This window comes from Salvelinus fontinalis, chromosome 16 (genome assembly GCF_029448725.1).
Source record: "Salvelinus fontinalis isolate EN_2023a chromosome 16, ASM2944872v1, whole genome shotgun sequence".
NCBI lineage: Eukaryota > Metazoa > Chordata > Actinopteri > Salmoniformes > Salmonidae > Salvelinus > Salvelinus fontinalis.
Window position 1 is genome coordinate 885441 of NC_074680.1, and position 21628 is coordinate 907068.

At 43.2% G+C, this 21628-nt stretch overlaps 1 protein-coding gene across 1 annotated transcript in view; it reads left to right on the plus strand.

The window, feature by feature from the left end:
- The window catches only part of LOC129812506 (ALK tyrosine kinase receptor-like), a 779676-nt gene that overhangs the window by 708272 nt on the left and 49776 nt on the right, over nucleotides 1-21628 (plus strand). Inside the window, exons 14-19 of the mRNA XM_055864118.1 lie at nucleotides 1046-1153; nucleotides 11117-11255; nucleotides 12809-12979; nucleotides 14565-14663; nucleotides 15080-15238; nucleotides 18928-19041. Of these exons, the coding sequence (XP_055720093.1) occupies nucleotides 1046-1153; nucleotides 11117-11255; nucleotides 12809-12979; nucleotides 14565-14663; nucleotides 15080-15238; nucleotides 18928-19041 (790 nt within the window). The remainder of the gene's footprint in view (nucleotides 1-1045; nucleotides 1154-11116; nucleotides 11256-12808; nucleotides 12980-14564; nucleotides 14664-15079; nucleotides 15239-18927; nucleotides 19042-21628) is intronic.

Genomic DNA, 21628 nt, shown 5'->3' on the forward strand with positions numbered 1-21628 from the left:
CACACTACGCCGCCAGGGACTCAAATCCTGCAGTGCCAGACGTGTCCCCCTGCTTAAACCAGTACATGTCCAGGCCCGTCTGAAGTTTGCTAGAGAGCATTTGGATGACCCAGAAGAAGATTGGGAGAATGTCATATGGTCAGATGAAACCAAAATAGAACTTTTTGGTAAAAACTCAACTCGTCGTGTTTGGAGGACAAAGAATGCTGAGTTGTATCCAAAGAACACCATACCTACTGTGAAGCATGGGGGTGGAAACATCATGCTTTGGGGCTGTTTTTCTGCAAAGGGACCAGGACGACTGATCCGTGTAAAGGAAAGAATGAAGGGGACCATGTATCGTGAGATTTTGAGTGAAAACCTCCTTCCATCAGCAAGGGCATTGAAGATGAAACGTGGCCAGGTCTATCAGCATGACAATGATCCCAAACACACCGCCCGGGCAACGAAGGAGTGGCTTCGTAAGAAGCATTTCAAGGTCCTGGAGTAGCCTAGCCAGTCTCCAGATCTCAACCCCATAGAAAATCTTTGGAGGGAGTTGAAAGTCTGTGTTGCCCAGCAACAGCCCCAAAACATCACTGCTCTAGAGGAGATCTGCATGGAGGAATGGGCCAAAATACCAGCAGCAGTGTATGAAAACCTTGTGAAGACTTACAGAAAACGTTTGACCTCTGTCATTGCCAACAAAGGGTATATAACAAAGTATTGAGATAAACTTTTGTTATTGACCAAATACTTATTTTCCACCATAATTTGCAAATAAATTCATTAAAAATCCTACAATGTGATTTTCTGGATTATTTTTCTCATTTTGTCTGTCATAGTTGAAGTGTACCTATGATGAAAATTACAGGCCTCTCTCATCTTTTTAAGTGGGAGAACTTGCACAATTGGTGGCTGACTAAATACTTTTTTGCCCCACTGTATCTTCCATTGATATCAATGCATGATTTGTGAGGAAGTCTGGATTATAGTGTCTCAAATGTGTTGTTTTCCCCTGAATAAAGAAACTCTGGTATCACTCTCTCTCCATTCTCATTGGTAGACCAACAGGACACTGAACAAGATCTGTTTAGAGCAGACGCCATTGGACAAGAAGACACAGGTCAAAGGGGGCGGAGGAGGAGGAGGAGGAGCCACCTATGTGTTCAAGGTAAGGCGAAAAAGGCTGCGTCGCAAAGCTTTCCCTGTTTTCTTGCCCTCCTTTGATCATTGATAGTTGAAAAGATTGGGTATGCCTCCTCCACGTGGCTTTCAACTGTCAGATGTGAAGGATGGAAATAATGGAAATAGAAGAGTCTGGTAAGGATTAGGGCTGTTGCGGTGACTGCATTACCGCCATTCTGGCAGTCCTGAGTCATGACCGCAGTCAAATTCCACGTCACTGTTGAGTCACAGTAATCTCCTCCTATGGACTCGGTACATGAATGGCGCCGATGAGTTGGTAGTGCCCAACTCACTAATGACCGCTAATGGTCTGGTACTCAGCTCTCTATTGTCCCTCTAATCACTCTGACATCAATGCAAATGAAATCGAAAATCACATCAAACATTTATCCTCAAAACAGTAGGCCTATCATGCTTTTAAAACTCACCGTTACAGGCTGACCAAACCGGATGCGCGCGTGTGCCATCACGTGCATGTTGATTTTGTACCCCCATACCAGACACGATCAGGACACAAAGGTTGAAATATCAAAACAAACTCTGCACTAATTATATTAATTTGGGGACAGGTCGAAAAGCATTAACTTCTTACGGTTGAAATCTCGCTAACGGGATCGATATGACAACTGCCAGTGGAAGTGCAGGGTGCCAAATTCAAACAACAGAAATCTCCTAATTAAAATTCCTCAAACATACAAGTATTTTGCACCATTTTAAAGATAAACTTGTTGTTAATCCCACCACAGTGTCCGATTTCAAAAAGGCTTTACGACGAAAGCACACCAAACGATTATGTTAGGTCAGCAACTAGTCACAGAAAAACACAGCCATTTTTCCTGCCACAGACAGGAGTCACAAAAAGCAGAAATAGAGATTAAATGAATCACTAACCTTTGATGTTCTTCATCAGATGACACTCATAGGACTTCATGTTACACAATACATGTATGTTTTGTTCGATAAAGTTCATATTTATATCCAAAAATCTCAGTTTACATTGACGCGTTATGGTCAGTAATGTTTTGCTTCCAAAATATCCGGTGATTTTGCAGAGAGCCATCAATTTACAGGAATACTCATCATAAATGTTGATGAAAATACGAGTGTTATACATGGAATTATAGATCCACTTCTCCTTAATGCAACCGCTGTGTCAGATTTCCAAAAAACTTTACGGAAAAAGCACACCATGCAATAATCTGAGTACGGCGCTCAGACACAAAACAAGCCATACAGGTACCCGCCATGTTGTCGAGTCAAAAGAAGTCAGAAATAGCATTATAAATATTCAGTTACCTTTGATGATCTTCATCAGAATGCACTCCCAGGAATCCCAGTTCCACAATAAATGTTTGTTTTGTTCGATAAAGTCCATTTATGTCCAAAACCTCCTTTTTGTTCGCGCGTCCAGACTAGGTCCAGACGAAAAGTCCAAAAGTTTCGGTACAGTTCGTAGAAGCATGTCAAACGATGTATAGAATCAATCTTTAGGATGTTTTTAACATAAATCTTCAATAATGTTTCAACCGGAGAATTCCTTTGTCTTTAGAAATGCAATGGCGTTCCATTGCATTTCTAAAGACAAAGGAATTCTCCGGTTGAAACTAACTAACAGCTAACTCATGGGAGTGCGTGAGACTGAGCTCATGGCACTCTGCCAGACCTCTGGTTGAAACAGCTCTCATTCTCTCCTCCCTCACAGTAGAAGCCTCAAACAGGGTTCTAAAGACTGTTGACATCTAGTGGAAGCCTTAGGAAGTGCAATCGGACCAAATTTACACTGTATCTTGGATAGGCAAAGCTACAAACTACAAACCTCAGATTTCCCACTCCCTGGTTGAATTGTTTCTCAGGTTTTTGCCTGCCATATGAGTTCTGTTTAACTCACAGACATCATTCAAACAGTTTTAGAAACTTCAGAATGTTTTCTGTCCAAATCTACTAATACTATGCATATCAGCTTCTGGGCCTGAGTAGCAGGTAGTTTACTCTGGGCACCTTATTCATCCAAGCTACTCAATACTGCCCCCCAGCCATAAGAAGTTAAACATGTATGGCAATTTAGAAACACTAGGTGTTTCAGTAAGCAACAATTGTTTGCCTTCAATTGCATTAGCCTACTTTATTCCAATATTTCTGTCATTCAGTGATATTTATTTCCATAGTAATTCATTATGGATCCATCCAGATGTGGTTAGAAAACAGTGTATCTGGTGGGCTGTGCAAAGAGATGGGTGATGTGACATGCCTCGCAAACACCCATGAATACATTTAAAGTCCCTAAACTCGGCAAGAGTCTATTGTCCTGCTGATAGCCCATCAAGGTTGCACGGCTTCTTTTTGATTCCAATTTATTGGAAAGTCTGCTAAACCATTTACACCTGGCCCACAGAGTTGTTGCGTACTTACACTACAGAGCACTTTTACTCCATTCTCCGCAAGACTCTCTACCAATGCCACCAGATAATTCTTTATATTCTTAATAAATAAAACACCTACAATATATATCTGTGCTTAGTAGCAGAGGCTTCAACATCAACGTGTTAATTTAGCAGACATCACTTGCATATATACAGTCAACACATATTTTAAGAATGTAATGGAATATAACAGACCATTTTAGTTTCTCTTAGAATAAAAACCTTAGTGTAACAAACGTTTTATTAAGTAATAAGCCTTAGTACATTAGTTACAGCATTTTCAAACAGCTTTTTTTTTTGTGTGTGTGAGCGTGGGACAGAGGAAGAGCAATTCTTACACTACTGTTCTAAATTCAATCACTCTTCTTCATCATCATCATTCAGTTGATTCAAATTCAATTGTAATACATTTTGTCACTCCTATTCAACAACTCCAAATCGCTTTTGCATTTGCTCCAAAGGGATAACTTGAAATAACATTATATACAGTAGGTTAATTAAATAATAAAAAATTAAATATATATTATTTATTAGTCTAGTGGATGTAAGTATTTTAGGTACAGTGCCTTGCAAAAGTATTCATCCCCCTTGGTATTTTTCCTATTTGTTGCATTAAAACCTGTAATTTAAATTGATTTTAATTTCGATTTCATGTGAAGGACATACACAAAATAGTCAAAATTGGTGAAGTGAAATGCAAAAAATAACTTGTTTAAAAAATTTCAACAACAAAAAACCCCGGAAAATTGGTGCGTGCATATGTATTCACCCCCTTTGCTATGAAGCTCCTAAATAAGATCTGGTGCAACCAATTACCTCCAGAAGTCGCATAATTAGTTAGATTGCACACAGGTGGACTTTATTTAAGTGTCACATGATCTCGGTATATGTATACCTGTTCTGAAAGGCCCCAGAGTCTGCAACACCACTAAGCAAGGGGCACTAGTAAGCAAACAGCACCATGAAGACCAAGGACCTCTCCAAAAAGGTCAGCGACAAAGTTGTGGAGAAGTACAGATCAGGTTTGGGTTGTAAAAAAATATCTGAAACTTTGAACATCCACGGAGCACCATTAAATCAATTATTAAAAAATGGAAAGAATATGACACAACAACAAACCTGCCAAGAGAGGGCCACCCACCAAAATTCAAGGACCAGGCAAGGAGGGCATTAATCAGAGAGGCAACAAAGGGACCAAAGATAACCCTGAAGGAGCTGCAAAGCTCCACACCGGAGATTGGAGTATTTGTCCATAGGACCACTTGATCCATACACTCCACAGAGCTGGGCTTTACGGAAGAGTCCAAGAATAAAAAATAAATAAATAAATAAGCAAATACGTTTGGTGTTCGCCAAAAGGAATGTGGGAGACTCCCCAAACGTAGATGAGACTAAAATGTAGCTTTTTGGCCGTCAAGGAAAACACTATGTCTGGCGCAAACCCGACACCTCTCATCACCCAGAGAACACCATCCCCACATGGTGGTGGCAGCATCATGCTGTGGGGATGTTTTTCATCGGCATGGAATGGGATTCTGGTCAGAATTGAAGAAACGATGGATGGCGCTAAATACAGGGAAATTCGAGGGAAACCTGTTTGTCTTCCAGAGATCTGGGACTGAGGTTCACTTTTCAGCAGGACAGTGACCCTAAGCATACTGCTAAAGCAACACTCAAGTGGTTTAAGGGGAAACATTTAAATGTCTTGGAATGGCCTAGTCAAAGCCCAGACCTCAATCCAATTGAGAATCTGGGGTATGACGTAAAGATTGCTGTTCACCAGCAGAACCCATCCAACTTGAAGGAGCTGGAGCAGTTTTGCCTTGAAGAATGGGCAAAAATCCCAGTGGCTTGATGTGCCAAGCTTATAGAGACATACCCCAAGAGACTTGCATCTGTAATTGCTGTAAAATGTGGCTCTACAAAGTTTTGACTTTGGGGGGATGAATAGTTATGCACGCTCATGTTTTCAGTTTTTTTGTCTTATTTCTTGTTTGTTTCACAATAAAAAAATATTTTTCATCTTCAAAGTGGTAGGCATGTTGTGTAAATCAAATGATACAACCCCCCCCCCCCAAAATCTATTTTAATTCCAGGTTGTAAGGCAACAAAATAGGAAAAATGCCAAGGGAGGTGAATACTTTCGCAGGCCACTGTATATCATGTCAAATGGGCCTCATGTAAAATCATTGTCGAAAGCGCAAGAGATACAGTTGCAAGACAAACAGGTGCTGTTAGATTACAATATAAATCTATATGCCAGTTAGGAACACTGTAAACAATACTAAATAAAATATAAGTAATACCAGAGAGTCTGTTATAACGAAAACAAGTGTAAAGCCTTTAATACAGCATAGCAAAGTTTAAAAACAGCCAGATTTGTGAAATTGCTTTTTCCAACCTTTTGCGGTTGCGTGAGGCATGGTGATCACAGAATCAGTAGGATATGAAACAAATACTCCAATAGCCAACAGCGTTATAATGGACTATAAAACATTTAAATATTTGTGGGGTTGATGCATTTTTCGTTAGGGCAAATATGGTCTGTGATATTGAGTTAGAAGTGTAAAACTTCAGAGTGCTTAATTAAGCATCGAATACATTGCAAGTTTGCTTTATTTTGGCCATTAGGCTACATGTTACAATAGGATTCATCTCTGACGTACCGCAGCATCAGTAGTCTAAACTGTTGCACAAATTGGGGGATTTTTCACACATAGTCAAGCTTTTAGACTATACTTTTGTAAATTAATTGAGGTGTGAATGTTTGTCAGTCTCTTTCCTATCGCAATAGAGTCCTGCATCAGGCCAAAACAAATCAGCAGGCGGGTGGCCCCGGAGTTGAGAGAGAACTTGGGTAAATACAATTGGCTCAATTACACTTGACATGTGGACTGCCGATTTTCTAAAAATAGAATACTTGTGCCTTACAGTCCATTACATAAACGAAGACTGAATGTTGTCCACTACGGAGTGGGACAGCGCATCACAAAACTACAGATAACATAAGGCCAGATATTATGAAAGAATACTTGTGGATCTTGTTGATTTCCTCTATCGCTTCAAGAGGCCTACTGTCCACCTGGTAATTGTGTGGTCCCAAAGGATATAGTGTCACCTTCAGATGGATGTGTGGTTTCAGAGAGAAGCCAGCTGTGAGCCTGCGACTAGACACGGTGGATAAAGAGTCACCTTCAGATGGATATGTGGTTTCAGAGAGAAGCCAGCTGTGAGCCTGCGACTAGACACGGTGGATAAAGAGTCACCTTCAGATGGATGTGTGGTTTCAGAGAGAAGCCAGCTGTGAGCCTGCGACCAGACACGGTGGATAAAGCGTCCCCTTCAGATGGATGTGTGGTTTCAGAGAGAAGCCAGCTGTGAGCCTGCGACCAGACACGGTGGATAAAGAGTCAGATGGATGTGTGGTTTCAGAGAGAAGCCAGCTGTGAGCCTGCGACCAGACACGGTGGATGTGTGGTTTCAGAGAGAAGCCAGCTGTTAGCCTGCGACCAGACACGGTGGATAAAGAGTCAGATGGATGTGTGGTTTCAGAGAGAAGCCTACTGTTGTGACGTCTGCGAACTTGATGATTGAGTGCGTGGTCACACAGTCATGGGTGAACAGGGAGTACAGGAGGGGGCAGTGAAGTGGAGGTGTTGTTTCCTACCTTCACCAGCTGGGGGAGGCCGGTCAGGAAGTCCAGGTCCCAGTTGCACAGGGCGGGGTTCAGACCCATGGCCCGAGCTTAATGATGAGCTTGGAGGGTACTATGGTGTTGAATGCTGAGCTATAGTCAATGAACAGCATTCTTACATAGGTATTCCTCTTGTCAGTGTCTGTAGTAAGTCCGCCAGATCAGAGGCAGAAGAGATGAGCAGGGATGTTCTCTTGATAAGTACGTGAATTGGACCCTTTTCCTTTCAGGCAAAGCATTCAAAATGTAATGAGTACTTTTGGGAAAACTTATGGAGTAAAAAAGTACATAATTTACTTTAGGAATGTAGTGAAGTAAAAGTAAAAATTTTCCAAAATAAAAATAGTTAAGAAAAGTACAGATACCCCATAAAACTACTTAACTAAAAATACTTCAATGTACTACTTAAGTACTTTACACCACTGCCTCTTGTCCAGATGGGATAGGGCAGTGTGATGGCGATTGCATCGTCTGTGGATCTATTGTGCTGGTAAGCAAATTGAAGTGGGTCTAGGGTGTCAGGTATGGTGATATGATCCTTAGCTAGCCTCTAATATCACTTCATGATCACAGAAGTGAGTGCTACGGGTCGATAGTGGTTTAGTTCAGTTACCTTTGCTTTCTTGGGTACAGGAACAGTGGTGGACATCTTGAAGCAAGTGGAGAGCATCAGACTAGGATAGGAAGAGATTGAATATGTCCGTAAACACTCCAGCCAGCTGGTCTGCGCATGCTTTGAGGACAAGGCTAAGGATGTCGTCTTGGCCGGCAGCCTTGCGAGGGTTAACACGCTTAAATGTCTTACTCACATTGGCCACGGAGAAGGAGAGCCCACAGTTGTTGATAGCGGGCCGCGTTGGTGGCACTGTGTTATCCTCAAAGCGGGCGAAGAAGGTTTTTAGCTTGTCCAGAAGCAAGACGTTGGTATCCACGATGTGGCTGGTTTTCCCTTTGTAGTCTGTGATTGTCTGTAGACCCTGCCACATACGTCTCATGTCTGAGCCGTTGAATTGCGACTCCACTTTATCGCTATACCTGATGTTTTGCCTGTTTGATGGCCTTATGGCTTAGGACCCTGGGCAGAGCCAGAGGAGTGTCGCCGCCCCAAAGCGGAGCTGGAGGCATCAAAAGCTGAGAGGCGGCATTATGAGGCGCTAGCAAGGCAGAGCGGCTGGAAGCCAGAGAGGCTCACCCAAAAAGAGCCGCCAGCCAGTCAGGAGCCGCCAGAGCCGCCAGCCAGTCAGGAGCCGTCAGAGCCGCCAGCCAGTCATGAGCCGCCCTCCAGTCATGAGCCGCCCTCCAGTCATGAGCCGCCCTCCAGTCATGAGCCGCCCTCCAGTCAGGAGCCGCCATATAGTCCGGAGCTGCTTCTCTGTCCGGAGTTGCCCCTCTGTCCTGAGCTACCCCTCTGTCCTGAGCTACCTCTCTGTCCTGGGCTACCTCTCTGTCCTGGGCTACCTCTCTGTCCTGAGCTACCTCTCTGTCCTGGGCTACCTCTCTGTCCTGAGCTACCTCTCTGTTCTGAGTTGTCTCCGCTATTTAGGAGGGGCCTTGGTGAAGGTTCCTGGACCAGGGTTGGGGGCGAGGGTCGCCACTCAAGGGATGCTAAGGAGGGGGACAAAGACAATGGTGGAGTGGTGTCCTCGTCCTGCGCCGGAGCCGCTACCGCGGACAGATGCCCACCCAGACCCTCCCCTTGAGTTTTAGGGGTGCGCCCGGAGTTCGCACCTTGAGGGGGGGTTCTGTCACGTTCCTGACCTGTTTTCTGTTGTTTTTGTATGTGTTTAGTTGGTCAGGGCGTGAGTTGGGGTGGGCATTCTATGTTATGTGTTTCTATGTTGGGTTAAATGTGTTGCCTGATATGGTTCTCAATTAGAGGCAGGTGTTTGACGTTTCCTCTGATTGAGAACCATATTAAGGTAGGCTGTTCTCACAGTTTTTTTGTTGGTGATTGTTCCTGTGTCTGTCTGTTTGCACCACACGGGACTGTTTCGTTTGTTCGTTCGTTTGGGTAGTCTGTTCCTGTTTCATGCGTTCTTCGTGTTTATGTAAGTTCTTGTTCAGGTCAGTCTACGTCGTTTGTTATTTTGTAATCAATTCAAGTGTTCTTCGTGTTTCGTCTTTCATTTATTAAATTCATTATGTCTACATACCTCGCTGCGTGTTGGTTCGATCCATGCTCCTCCTCATTTGAGGAGGAGGAATATGACGAACGTTACACACTCAGCTTTATGCTGACAAATATAGCTTTATGCTGCAAAATATCCTACTAAATAGGCCAAGACTAAACAAATATATTAGATTGCCTAAATAAACTAGTACATTTCTTCAATAAATTAAGTAGCTCAGGTCTTGAAAATATGGGCAACACCCCCCCCCCCCCCTATTCTCGCTGCACTCTCTTTCATGCAGTTACTTCTTCACATCAGCAAAGAAGGACTTTCAGAAACTCACTTTTTATAGAGAGGCTATCACTCTTTCACACTGTGGTAAATGTGTTATTTAGAATTATTTTTTTCTGTTTTTAGAGGGAGAGAAACCAAAAGCCCACATGTCAAGTGTAAATGTATTTACCCAAGTTCTCTCTCAACTCCACGACCGCACGGCAGCAAAAACATTTGGCGACTGATGCAGGAATCTAGTGCCAGAGTAGAGAGACTCTCGGACTGAAACATTCACACCTCCATTAATTTACGAAAAGATAGTCAATTTGTGCCACAGTTTAGACTACCGATAGATCAGCATTCTAACTGTTACCGCAATATAATATATATAATATACAATATACCGCAGACGGTCATGGCATGAGCTCGAAACGTTTAATTGAGGAACCACTGTATATCTGAGTGATTTTAGAAAGATCAGGACACGTATTTATTTTATGTTATTGTTTACAAGTATTTAACACCTTATTTTTGCCATAAAAAAGTCTCCATTTATACTTCCATTCATTTTTTAACTGGTACTGAGGAACCTTCAGATGAGTCTTGTGAGTGTGTCCTAGAGCAAAACAACCGATGTGGAAGTGTTTGTGAGAGTCTCACCTTTGCACAGAGGGGTCATATCAGTGGGTATCCCAAACGGTTCGACAACTACAGACAGAAGTTGGCAAATCGGATGTACTGACTTCAGACGAGTCTCCTGACACTTGTGAAAGTCGTAGAGGAAAACATAGCTCATATGCGCACTCGATCAGTAATGGGAAGAATATCCGTCCAATTTCATTCAGCTAAATTCAATTATATTCTTCTTACTATGAAGTCATATGATGTAAAAAAGAATGGCACATAATGCACGTATAAGCATATCTTGTCTGCTAAATGAACTACTCTCCAGCCTAGGCTGCCATTGACATTGCACCTAGCCAGATAACAAAATCGGCCCGACTCAGAATATGCTATTCTGTTCATCTTAAATAAAATTTCTTCATGTCATGTTTCTTTAGACCGGCCTAAAATAAACAATGGATTTATTGTGATGGTGTAGGCTATATTAAATGGATTTATTAGACTTCTTTAAAAAAATGCAGATGTTCTAAATGCACGCATCATGCGTGGAGGCCTGGAGGTGCTAGATGTGTTTATGTTAAGTAACGGTTAGCGTCTGACAAAATGTCATGACCGACACAGTCCTAGTAAGATAAGGAAGTTAGGAAAGGAAATGAAAGGGGTTATATTAGATCATTTAGAATATATGTTGTTGTGTCTTTCCTCAATTGAGCACCTGTGCCTTTTTTATTGAAGCTGGGCTGAAGCGGGTCTGGGCACACCCACATCAAATGTATAATATATGTTTAGAGACTGGTGTCACACGGACTAATTTGCCATGGTAACAGGTGGAGATGGGTGTCCACATCCCCCTGATCATCGCAGGTGGAGGTGGGGGACGTGGGTACAGCAGCCAATCGGACAGCCAGGTTGAGTCAATGGACCACACCGGTGTACCAGGGCATAACGGGAAGTCTGGAGCGGCAGGTGAAACTTCCAACAACACTGTGTGTTTTGTGTTGTGAAGGACTGCTTGACAGTGTGTGTGTGCCTGCCTGTTTGCGCCTGTGTTTGTGTGTGTGTCAGCCTGTGTGCGCCTGTGTATGTGGGTGTCTGTTTGCATGTTCTGGGTGTTTGTGTGGGTGTTAGCCTGTGTGCGCCTGTGTGTGTGTCAGCCTGTGTGCGCCTGTGTTTGTGGGTGTCTGTTTGCGCATTCTGCGTGTTTGTGTGGGTGTCAGCCTGTGTGCGCCTGTGTTTGTGGGTGTCTGTTTGCACGTTCTGGGTGTTTGTGTGGGCATCTGCCTCAGTGTGTGCCCCCAATCCATTCTGGCACCCTGTGTCCCGCTCCCTTGGTGCCGTTTGACTTCAATACAACTACAGCTTTTAAAGGCTTGCTCCCCAACTGAGTTCTATTAACAACTCAATAGAATTATTTACCACTTTCATCTCCCACCCAGTGTTTTCAGTGTCTTGTGCTCCATTATGTGTTTCCAGTACATTTTCTGTGTGGCCTGTTTGTACTTACAGCTAGTGTATGCTTTAGTGGGGATAGGCACTTTTTGTTTACAGTATTGTATAAAGTTGGTTTGTTTTTTAATACATTTTATATGTGAGAAATTGACCGTAGAACGTTGCATTGGAGACTATGCACTCCTGCTTTGTGGCAAAAGAAAATGTGCGTTTCATAGGAGCGCTACCTCTGTTCATAGTCATATTTATATTTCTTACTCGTAACGTGAGACAGGACAAGATGACAAGTTTGCGTGCCTATTAACGTCACAATTTGTCTCTCTCCTTTTCCACCTGGGGTGCAAACACAACGCCTCTACATTACTGTTCTTTTTTACAGTCATATTAGGCTGTTCAGTAGGCCTTTGGCTTACTGTGAGTGTAGCGCGGTGAGCGCAAATGAAACATTTGCTCTGTCTGGTCTGTTTACTGTTTGTTGCTGGCATAGGATTTTATTTTTATTTTAGGTTTTAGATGTACTTGTTTGTCTCATTTGACTGGTGGGAGAGAAGAGGAGAAAATAGGGCAAGACGCGAGCCGGGAGAGTTTGTGTAGGATTAATTGTGGGTGTCTTCCTGCTAACTAGAGCCGAAGCCTGGTTTTGACAGGAGAGGTGGAGGCCCCTACTACAAACTACTGCCAAGTCTCTATCAGATACAGAGGTGGTTACTCTCTTTCTGGCTCAGCGTTGGAAGCATTCCTGATTCTATTTCAGACATTGACCTGAGTGTGAATGGGTGGATGCTAGTGAGTTTCAATCAAATGAATCATAATATTACCATCTCCCATCCCATAAGAACGACCTTTATCTACATGTTGGTGCCCCATGTGAGGATGATCCTCCACATTATGGTGCCCATATGAGGATTTGCTTGCAACTTTTAAGGACTGTGACTGTCCAGAAATCAATCAATCGATCGAGTGTTCATTGATTGATTGGCAATCCAGAAGGTGTCTGTAAATGTGTGTACATTCTTTAATCTGGTGTATATCTGTCTTAGTGTTTGTCCTTTGTATCTTTGTGTGTGTAGGTGGAGGCGGAGGTTGGAATGACAGTAACCCTGGGTCTCAGGGTGGGAGACCCCTAATACTTGGAGGCCAGGGGGGGCAACCCTGCCAGAAGTCGGGCTGGAAGACTGTAGGGGGCTTCGGGGGAGGGGGAGGCCCCTGTACATCCGGTGGTGGAGGAGGGGGGTATAGAGGTAGGTAAAAAATATATACAATAAATATACAGTATATAGGAACATGAATATACAGCCCGGTTCGATCCCGGCACACAATTGGCCCAGCGTCGTCCGGGTTAGGGGAGGGTTTGGCCGGGGTAGATCGTCATTGTAAATAAGAATTTGTGCTTATCTGACTTGCCTAGTTAAATAAAGGTTAAATAAAATAAGAAAATAATATAAAGCAGTGCATTCGGAAAGTATTCAGACCCCTTGACTTTTTCCACATGTTACATTGCAGCCTTATTCTAAAATTGATAAAATATTTTTCCCCCTCAACCACCAACACACGATACCCCAGTTTCTCCCATTCTTCTCTGCAGATCCTATCAAGCTCTATTTGGTTGGATGGGGAGCGTTGCTGCACAGCTATATTCAGGTCTCTCCAGAAATGTTCGGGCTCTGGCTGGGACACTCAAGGACATTCAGAGACTTGTCCCAAAGCCACTCCTGTGTTGTCTTGGCTGTGTGGTTAGGGTCGTTGTCCTGTTGGAAGGTGAACCTTAGCCCCAGTCTGAGGTCCTGAGTGCTCTGGAGCAGATTTCATCAAAGATCTCTCTGTACTTTACTCCATTTGTCTTTCCCTCGATCCTGACTAGTCTCCCAGTCCCTGCCAGTCAAAAACAGCATGATTCTGCCACCACCATGCTTCACCGTAGGGATGGTGCCAGGTTTCTTTCAGACGTGACGCTTGGCATTCAGGCCAAAGAGTTCAATCTTGGCCTTATCAGATCAGAGAATCTTGTTTCTCATGGTCTGAGAGTACTTTAGGTGCCTTTTGGCAAACTCCAAGCGGGCTGTCATGTGCCTTTTACTGATGAGTGACATCTCTCTGGCCACTCTACCATAAAGGTCTGATTGGTGGAGTGCTGCAGAGATGGTTGTCCTTCTGGAAGGTTCTCCCATCTCCACAAAGGAACTCTGGAGCTCTGTCAGAATGACCATTGGGTTCTTGGTCACCTCCCTGAGGTCTTTGGGACCTTCACTGCTGCAGAAATGTCTTGGTACTCTTCCCCAGATCTGTGCCTCGACACAATCCTGTCTCGGAGCTCTACTTACAATTCCTTCGACCTCATGGCTTGGTTTCATGGCTTGGTTTACTTTCCGAATGCACTCTATAACAGCACATGACATTATATATTCTTGTCGTAACATATAGATTGTAGATGTCATGTTGATTTTCAATCACCTTATCTGTCACTTTGTCTGTTGGTCCATAAAACTTTATTATCATAAGATAATATCACCAGGTAGCACTTTAGATGAAATTAAACATACTGTACACAACAGGGGTGTCAAACTAGTTCCATGGAGGGCCTAGTGTCTGCGGGTTTTTGAATTTTCCTTTTAATGAAGACCTAGACAACCAGGTGAGGGGAGTTCTTTACTAATAAGTGACCTTAATTCATCAATCAAGTACAAAGGAGGAGCGAAAACCTGCAGACAATCGGCCCTTCGTGGAATGAGTTCGACACCTGCTATATACCATGGAGGTACTCTGTAGTAAGTTCACTGACTGATTGTGTCATTTTATTACCACGACCATCCCCTGCACTTTCTCTAGGTGGCAACACCTCTGAAGCAAATGACCCAAAGCAGGACGGAGAGGACGGCTCCTCTTTCACCCACTCAGAGTTAGAGATCTTCCTGGATGCTCTGAAAGGTAACGGATGATGAAATGAGAGACAATTACAGTACACTGTCTATGAACTATAGGGCGACGACCGGCAAGGTAGAGGTTAGTGAGGCGGACCAGTAGTAAGGTTGCTGGTTCAAGCTTTAGGCAGGCGTCAGGCAGGGTGATGAAGGTGGGAATTGAACTGGCAATCGAAGGTCTGCTGGTGTCTGCTTCCAGGTACCTTTCACTACTGTTGTGCCCTTAAGCAAAGCGCTGCTCTGCAGTTGACACTGTGCTGCTCCCAGCCTATTCTATTATTTTCTATTCTAGTATATGTAGGTTATTGCATCTGGAACATTGTATATTGTGGGTTGAGGAATAAAGCAAAGGGGCAGCATATACGGTAAGACATCTGCACGGAGCATATCCTTTGACCGTTTCCTGTGTCTGTGCCTGTATAGGGATGGAAAGTGATGGAGAGGTGATCATCTGCCCCGTGCAGAACTGTAGCCACTGTGAGACGGGCGAGTGTCATGAGAACGAGGAGGGGACAATATGTTACTGTGACGAGGACCTCGTACTTGCCCCCGACGGTGTCTCTTGTGTCAATGCATCAACAGGTCAGACACACACACACACACACACACGCACACACGCACACACACACACACACACACACACACACACACACACACACACACACACACACACACACACACACACACACACACACACAACCGTTGTAATGTAACAATCAGAGATGTATGTGCCTTGCTCAATTTGATGACTATAATATAATTCTACATATAAATTCAAACATGATTAACTTTCCTTAAATCATCCTCTTAAAGTAATGTATTAGCAGGGGTTCTATACTTTATTGAATCTTACTCATAGGACATGCTTTTTTAATGGTGTAGTAATAATGCACTAATTGTTATAATTTTTGGGATCAATTCTTAGGATAGCTTGTAACTTCAGGTATCTACATTATGTTAGAGGTGAAATCATTGTTCCATGTTACTTTTCCAGACTTGGGTCAAAAACATAAGTCACATACTTTTAAAAACTTCAAAGGTTAGTTATATTTTAATGTGTGCTTGATTGACCTTGGAGTTTGCATTTTGTAGACTTTGGTGACCATTGTGCAGCACATGTAAAGTATTGACATAATATGCCATATGTAGGTGCTAATAGAAGTTTATAATGGTTCTTGTCTGGGTAAACAAAGATTCTGAGCCAACACAAAAATTATCCAACACCAAAAGATGACTGCAACAATAATATATTCTGTAGTGGTTGGCACCAATATTGAACATTTTATATTATATAGCTCTCAGAACATTCACACCAGGCACAATGGGCAATCAGCAAGCAGATGAATGGACTTAAATATCATATAATTTCATGAAATCACAAGTCCAATACAGCAAATGAAAGATAAACATCTGGTGAATCCAGCCAACATGTGCGATTTTTAAAATGTTTTACAGCGAAAACACAACTTATATTTATGTTAGCTCACCACAATAGCCTAACACAGAACGCCATTTTTTCACCGCAAAGATAGCGTTCACAAAACCCACAAATAGAGATAAAATTAATCACTAACCTTTGAACAACTTCACCAGATGACAGTCTTATGACATCATGTTATACAATACATTTATGTTTTGTTCGAAAATGTGCATATTTATAGCTACAAATCGGGGTTTTACATTGCAGCCATGGTCACAAATGGCACCAAATCAGCCAGAATTACAGAGAGCAATGTGAAATACAGAAATACTCATCATAAAACTTTTATGAAAAATACATGGTACAGCCATGGTCACAAATGGCACCAAAATGTCAGGAGAAATTTTAGACAGCCACGTAATCTAACAGAAAAACTCATCATAAACTTTGCTGAAAAATACACGTTGCACATATAATTAAAGATACACTGGTTCTTAATGCAACCACTGTGTTAGATTAAAAAAAATACTTTAGTACAAAGCACAGCATGCAATAATCTGAGACAGCGCTCAGCCATTCTCCGCCATGTTGGAGTCCAAAGAGTCCACAAAAATACGAAATAACATCATAAATATTCCCTTACCTTTGATGAACTTTCATCAGAATGCAGTGCCAGGAATCCTAGTTCCACAATAAATCATTGTTTTGTTTTAGAATGTCCATTTCTTCTGTCGAATTAGCAACTTTGGCTAGCATGGTGTAGCGCACGTGTCCATGAAGATAGGGTGTTTTTCACAAATATATCCAATAACGTCCCAGACGGAGCATTTCTTTGTGTCTACCTAACGCATTGCAGGCAACGATATGACAAATCTAAGTGCGTAGCCGAATACTGCCAATATGGCTGACCTGTCACTCCAAAGGCTCTCATTCGGTCCCAGGGAAGGCTAGACACTTCATTCCACGTTCTACTGACTGTTGACATCTAGTGGAAGGCGTATGAAGTGCATACAGATCCATAAATACAAGGCAATTGAATAGGCGATGCCTTTCTCAGAGACCGATTTCAGAATTTTCACTTCCTGTTTGGAAGATTGCCTACCAAATGAGTTCTGTTTTACTCACAGATATAATTCAAACAGTTTTAGAAAATTCAGAGTGTTTTCTATCCAATAGTAATAATAACATGCATATCATATGATCTAGGACAGAGTACCAGGCCGTTTAAATTGGGCACAATTTTATCCAGAAGTGAAAAGGGCGCCCCCTATTTCCAAGAGGTTAAAAGAGCTGTGGAAGTCAACAGAATTTTTTTTTTTTTTATATAGCCGATATCTAGCATTATCATATCGCAAAAAAAATCAGCTGATATTGGAATAGATTTTCCATATTTGTATCCATCCATATGATTAGCAATTAGAACTCGTGACCATCACTAATATTCACTTAATTTTGTGATGCTCTTTGTCATGACTGTCCTGTAAGGACCTGAATTGGTCAGATCAGCTTGGCAATGGATCACAATAACCAGACCCTCTCTCACCCACAGAAGAGGGGAGGAGGGAGCTGGTGGGGGATTGACACCTCACCTACTGTAACTTGAAAAGTATATAGACTAGGTGTATGAAGTCTCCATCCTCTACGTTGTATTTTAAACATGACAAATTATGAAAGTATTTTTCTTAAGATAGGAATGTGATTTTAGGAGCCATAAGAGATCATTTGTCTCCTATAAACTTTGCACAGTAAGTAGCCACGCCCCGAGTGAAGTCAGAGAGAATGTCAGCCTGACAGAACCGTCCCTGTTGACCAGAGTGCATAAAAGGATTGGTAAAGAAATTAACATGGAGACCAGAGAGACGTTTTAGCTGCAGCTCACGTCCAAAGTGGTTAGATCTCTGAATATCAACACGATGTAGAGGCGAGAAACTCCCCTCCTGGAAAATCACTGGTACAGCTGATTAGCAGTCCTAAGTAAGGTATCTAGAAAAGCAAATTTAAGTGGGACCATTCTACTACTCTTCAAACCATCCTATTCTACTACCCTTATCAAATCACCGTTTTCAACTACTCTCATCACCATTGGGAACCGTCGAAACGGCTGGCTAGCCTATCATCCAAGGAGCATCTTCCAGAGTGAACAACAGTAGAAGACAGGGGGTAGGGGGGACACCTTTTGGACAATCAGAGCCTTACAAGCATTCTGCTGAAATTCCAACACCCTTCCTAAGGAGGGCTGGTACCGACAGAGATCTACAGCGAACAAAGGCATTTAAATGTAATCATGTATTCATGATTTCTTACTCCAAACGGGCAGCGGTTCGTGTGCAAAGTATATGATTACTGTGAGAATAGTTCCTAAAATGTATCGACGATAAGTGTATCTTTCTCTCTCTATCTACATCTCCTTCGTAACATGCCGCCATATGTTGTGTCAGTCCGCTAGGGACCTTTTCCTAATGTATTAAGTGTGTATGTTTATCCTATGTTATCATTTAGTTAGCTAGTAAATAAATAATTAAACCAATTTGTGTAGTACTGAATTAGTAAGGCTGGGTTTTTGCAGATACAGGAGGTTACGACTGTTCAGAATGATGATATGAGACGAGGTTATGATTAATATGTTGGATGTGATAGAGTTTAATTCGGGAGATGGTAACTCTTTAAACAACCACTCTCGTGGTGCCCCAAATTCCTAATGAGTTAATTGTTACATGATTAATTTAATCGGGTAATAATTAAAGATAGTTATTTTTATAAATAACAGTCATCAGATGATTGTAAGTAAATTCACAACATCTTCTAATAAGATGTACTTGACCCAGATCTGAACTCTTCTCTCCCCTGGCAGAGGTATCTCCCCTGCCGCCCCAGCCCTCCCTGTCCCATCTGGCCCTGGGTCTGTCTGTGGGGACCTCAGCCCTCATCGCTGCCCTGCTGCTAGCTGTGTCTGGAGTCATGATCAGTGAGTGGTGAAATGCGTCGGATACAGACCTATAGTTGTGTGCACACACACACACACACACACACACACACACACACACACACACACACACACACACACACGCACACGCACGCAAGCTTACGCGGACTCACACAGGCACACAAACACACAACTTTTGGTGTAAGGCCTATTCAAAACATGTAGGTATCTATATATACTGTGAGAACACAACACACACCATTACATGTGAACACGTTATGTGCGCACAAGCACACGTATGTGCATACACACACGCACACTCAGGAAGATTGATGCGCACAGACTAGGTACTTTGATGGATCAATGGCTGATCCTTCGCAGACCTAACACGTCATCAGTGCGACGTATGTTTGCTGTTGTTGAAAGCTGTTGAACGCCGAAACCTGAACTAGAGACCTCGAGTTTAAAAGCTGACAGTAATTTAATATACTTTTATTTTGGATCCTGCGGCTCTGTTGGGCTTAGTTGCTGTGAGCGCTGCTGTCTGTCCCGGGATCCTGCCAGATTCCGCATGGGGGGATAGACACGAAAGCCTAGCTGGCTCTGCGGTTTCAAATGGAGGTCGCTATTGAATGTTTCCAGCGTTACAGGAGCTGTGTTTACTTTGCTTTGTTCCGGGACAATGTGGACAGTGCTGACTTTCAATGTAGCAACTGCTTGCTTGCGGAGGACTACAGGAGTGAAGTGGCTACTCATAGCAAGCAAGTAGCAAACCTACACAAGGTACTGGGGAATCCACGCCCACCTACTATTTATTTTTCTTCCACCCCATTAGTCGGACGCCGCTCTGGTCTGGTGGAAGTTTTGCTCTCCACAGCTTACTGGCCGGTGCACAGCAGGGTTCCATCCCCGAAGGGGTCTCCCCCTTCCCTGGAGAACAGATCTGTTCTCAACCCAACCAACCAGCCATGGAGGTACGTCACTCGCCGTGAAAGTCAAAGAAAGCGTCCTCTGGCAAAAGAGTTCTCCTTTGCCACCCTTGATCCAGAGGTTCCGGCGCCTTCTTCCTTGGGGACTTCCCATTCAAGATCAGATCCTGGGGTACCTGCGTCTTCGTCCTCGGTTCTGTCTCCCTCTCTGGAGGCTTCTACCTCGGGTTCAGATCCTCGAAGCTCCCACCCTCGTCAGACCATGAGGCTGCCTGAAAGACCGGCCCATTCAACATCACCAGCTGTCATCATAGGCAGCTTTATGGTGAGAAAAATATTGGTTCCCAAGGCAAAAACCCTGTACTACCCAGGAGCACGAAAACAGGACATCACAAGGCTACTTCCGACTGTTCTACACGTCATACAAAGAGCCTGTATTCCACTTCAGACCAAGATAAACACTACATTTCTTCTCTCACCGCCTCTTGACATCCAGGGGAAGGTCTATGAAGTGCACGTATACTCTTACGTATCATGCCCATTTATAGGCAGGAAGTAGAACAGAGCCCCAATTTCAGACTTTCCACTTCCTGGTCAGGAAGTTTGTGCCAAATGAGTTCTGTTTGACTCACAGATATTATTCAAAGGGTTTTAGAAACTAGAGAGTGTTTTCTATCCAATAGTAATAATAATATGCATATTTTACGAGCAAGAATTGAGTACGAGGCCGTTTGAAATGGGCACCTTTTATCTGGCTACTCAATACTGCCCCTGCAGCCCAAACAGGTTAACAAACAGATCACCGACCATTTTGAATCCCACCATATCTTCTCCGATATGCAATCTGGTTTCCGAGCTGGTCATGGGTGCACCTCAGGCATGCTCAAGGTCCTAAACGATATCATAAGCGCCAACGATAAAAGACAGTACTGTGCAGCCGTCTTCATCGACCTGGCCAAGGCTTTCGACTCTGTCAATCACCGCATTCTCATCGGCAGACTCAATAGCCTTGGTTTCTCAAATGACTGTCTCACCTGGTTCACCAACTACTTCTTAGATCGAGTTCAGTGTGTCAAATCGAAGGACCTGTTGTCCGGACCTCTGTGCAGTTTCTATGGGGGTGCCACAGGGTTCAATTCTCTGGCCAACTCTTTTCTCTGTATATATCAATGAAGTCGCTCTTGCTGCTGGTGATTCTCTGATCCACCTCTACGCAGACTATATCGTTCTGTATACATCTTTCCCTTCTTTGGACACTGTGTTAACAAACCTCCAAACGAGCTTCAATGCCATACACAACTCCTTCCGTGGCATCCACTGCTCTTAAATGCTAGTAAAACTAAATGCATGCTCTTCAACCGATTGCTTCCCGCACCCGCCCGCCCGACTAGCATAACTACTCTGGATGATGCTGACTTAGAATATGTGGACAAATACCTAGGTGTCTGGTTAGACTGTAAGCTCTCCTTCCAGACTCACATTAAGAACCTCCAATCCAGAATTTAATCTAGAAACGGCTTCCTATTTCGCAACAAAGCCTCGTAAAACTGACTATCCTACCGATCCTTGACTTCGGCGATGTCATTTACAAAATAGCCTCCAACACACTACTCAGCAAATTGGATCTAGTCTATCAGAGTGCCATCCGTTTTGTCACCAAAGCCCCATATATTACCCACCACTGCGACCTGTATGCTCTC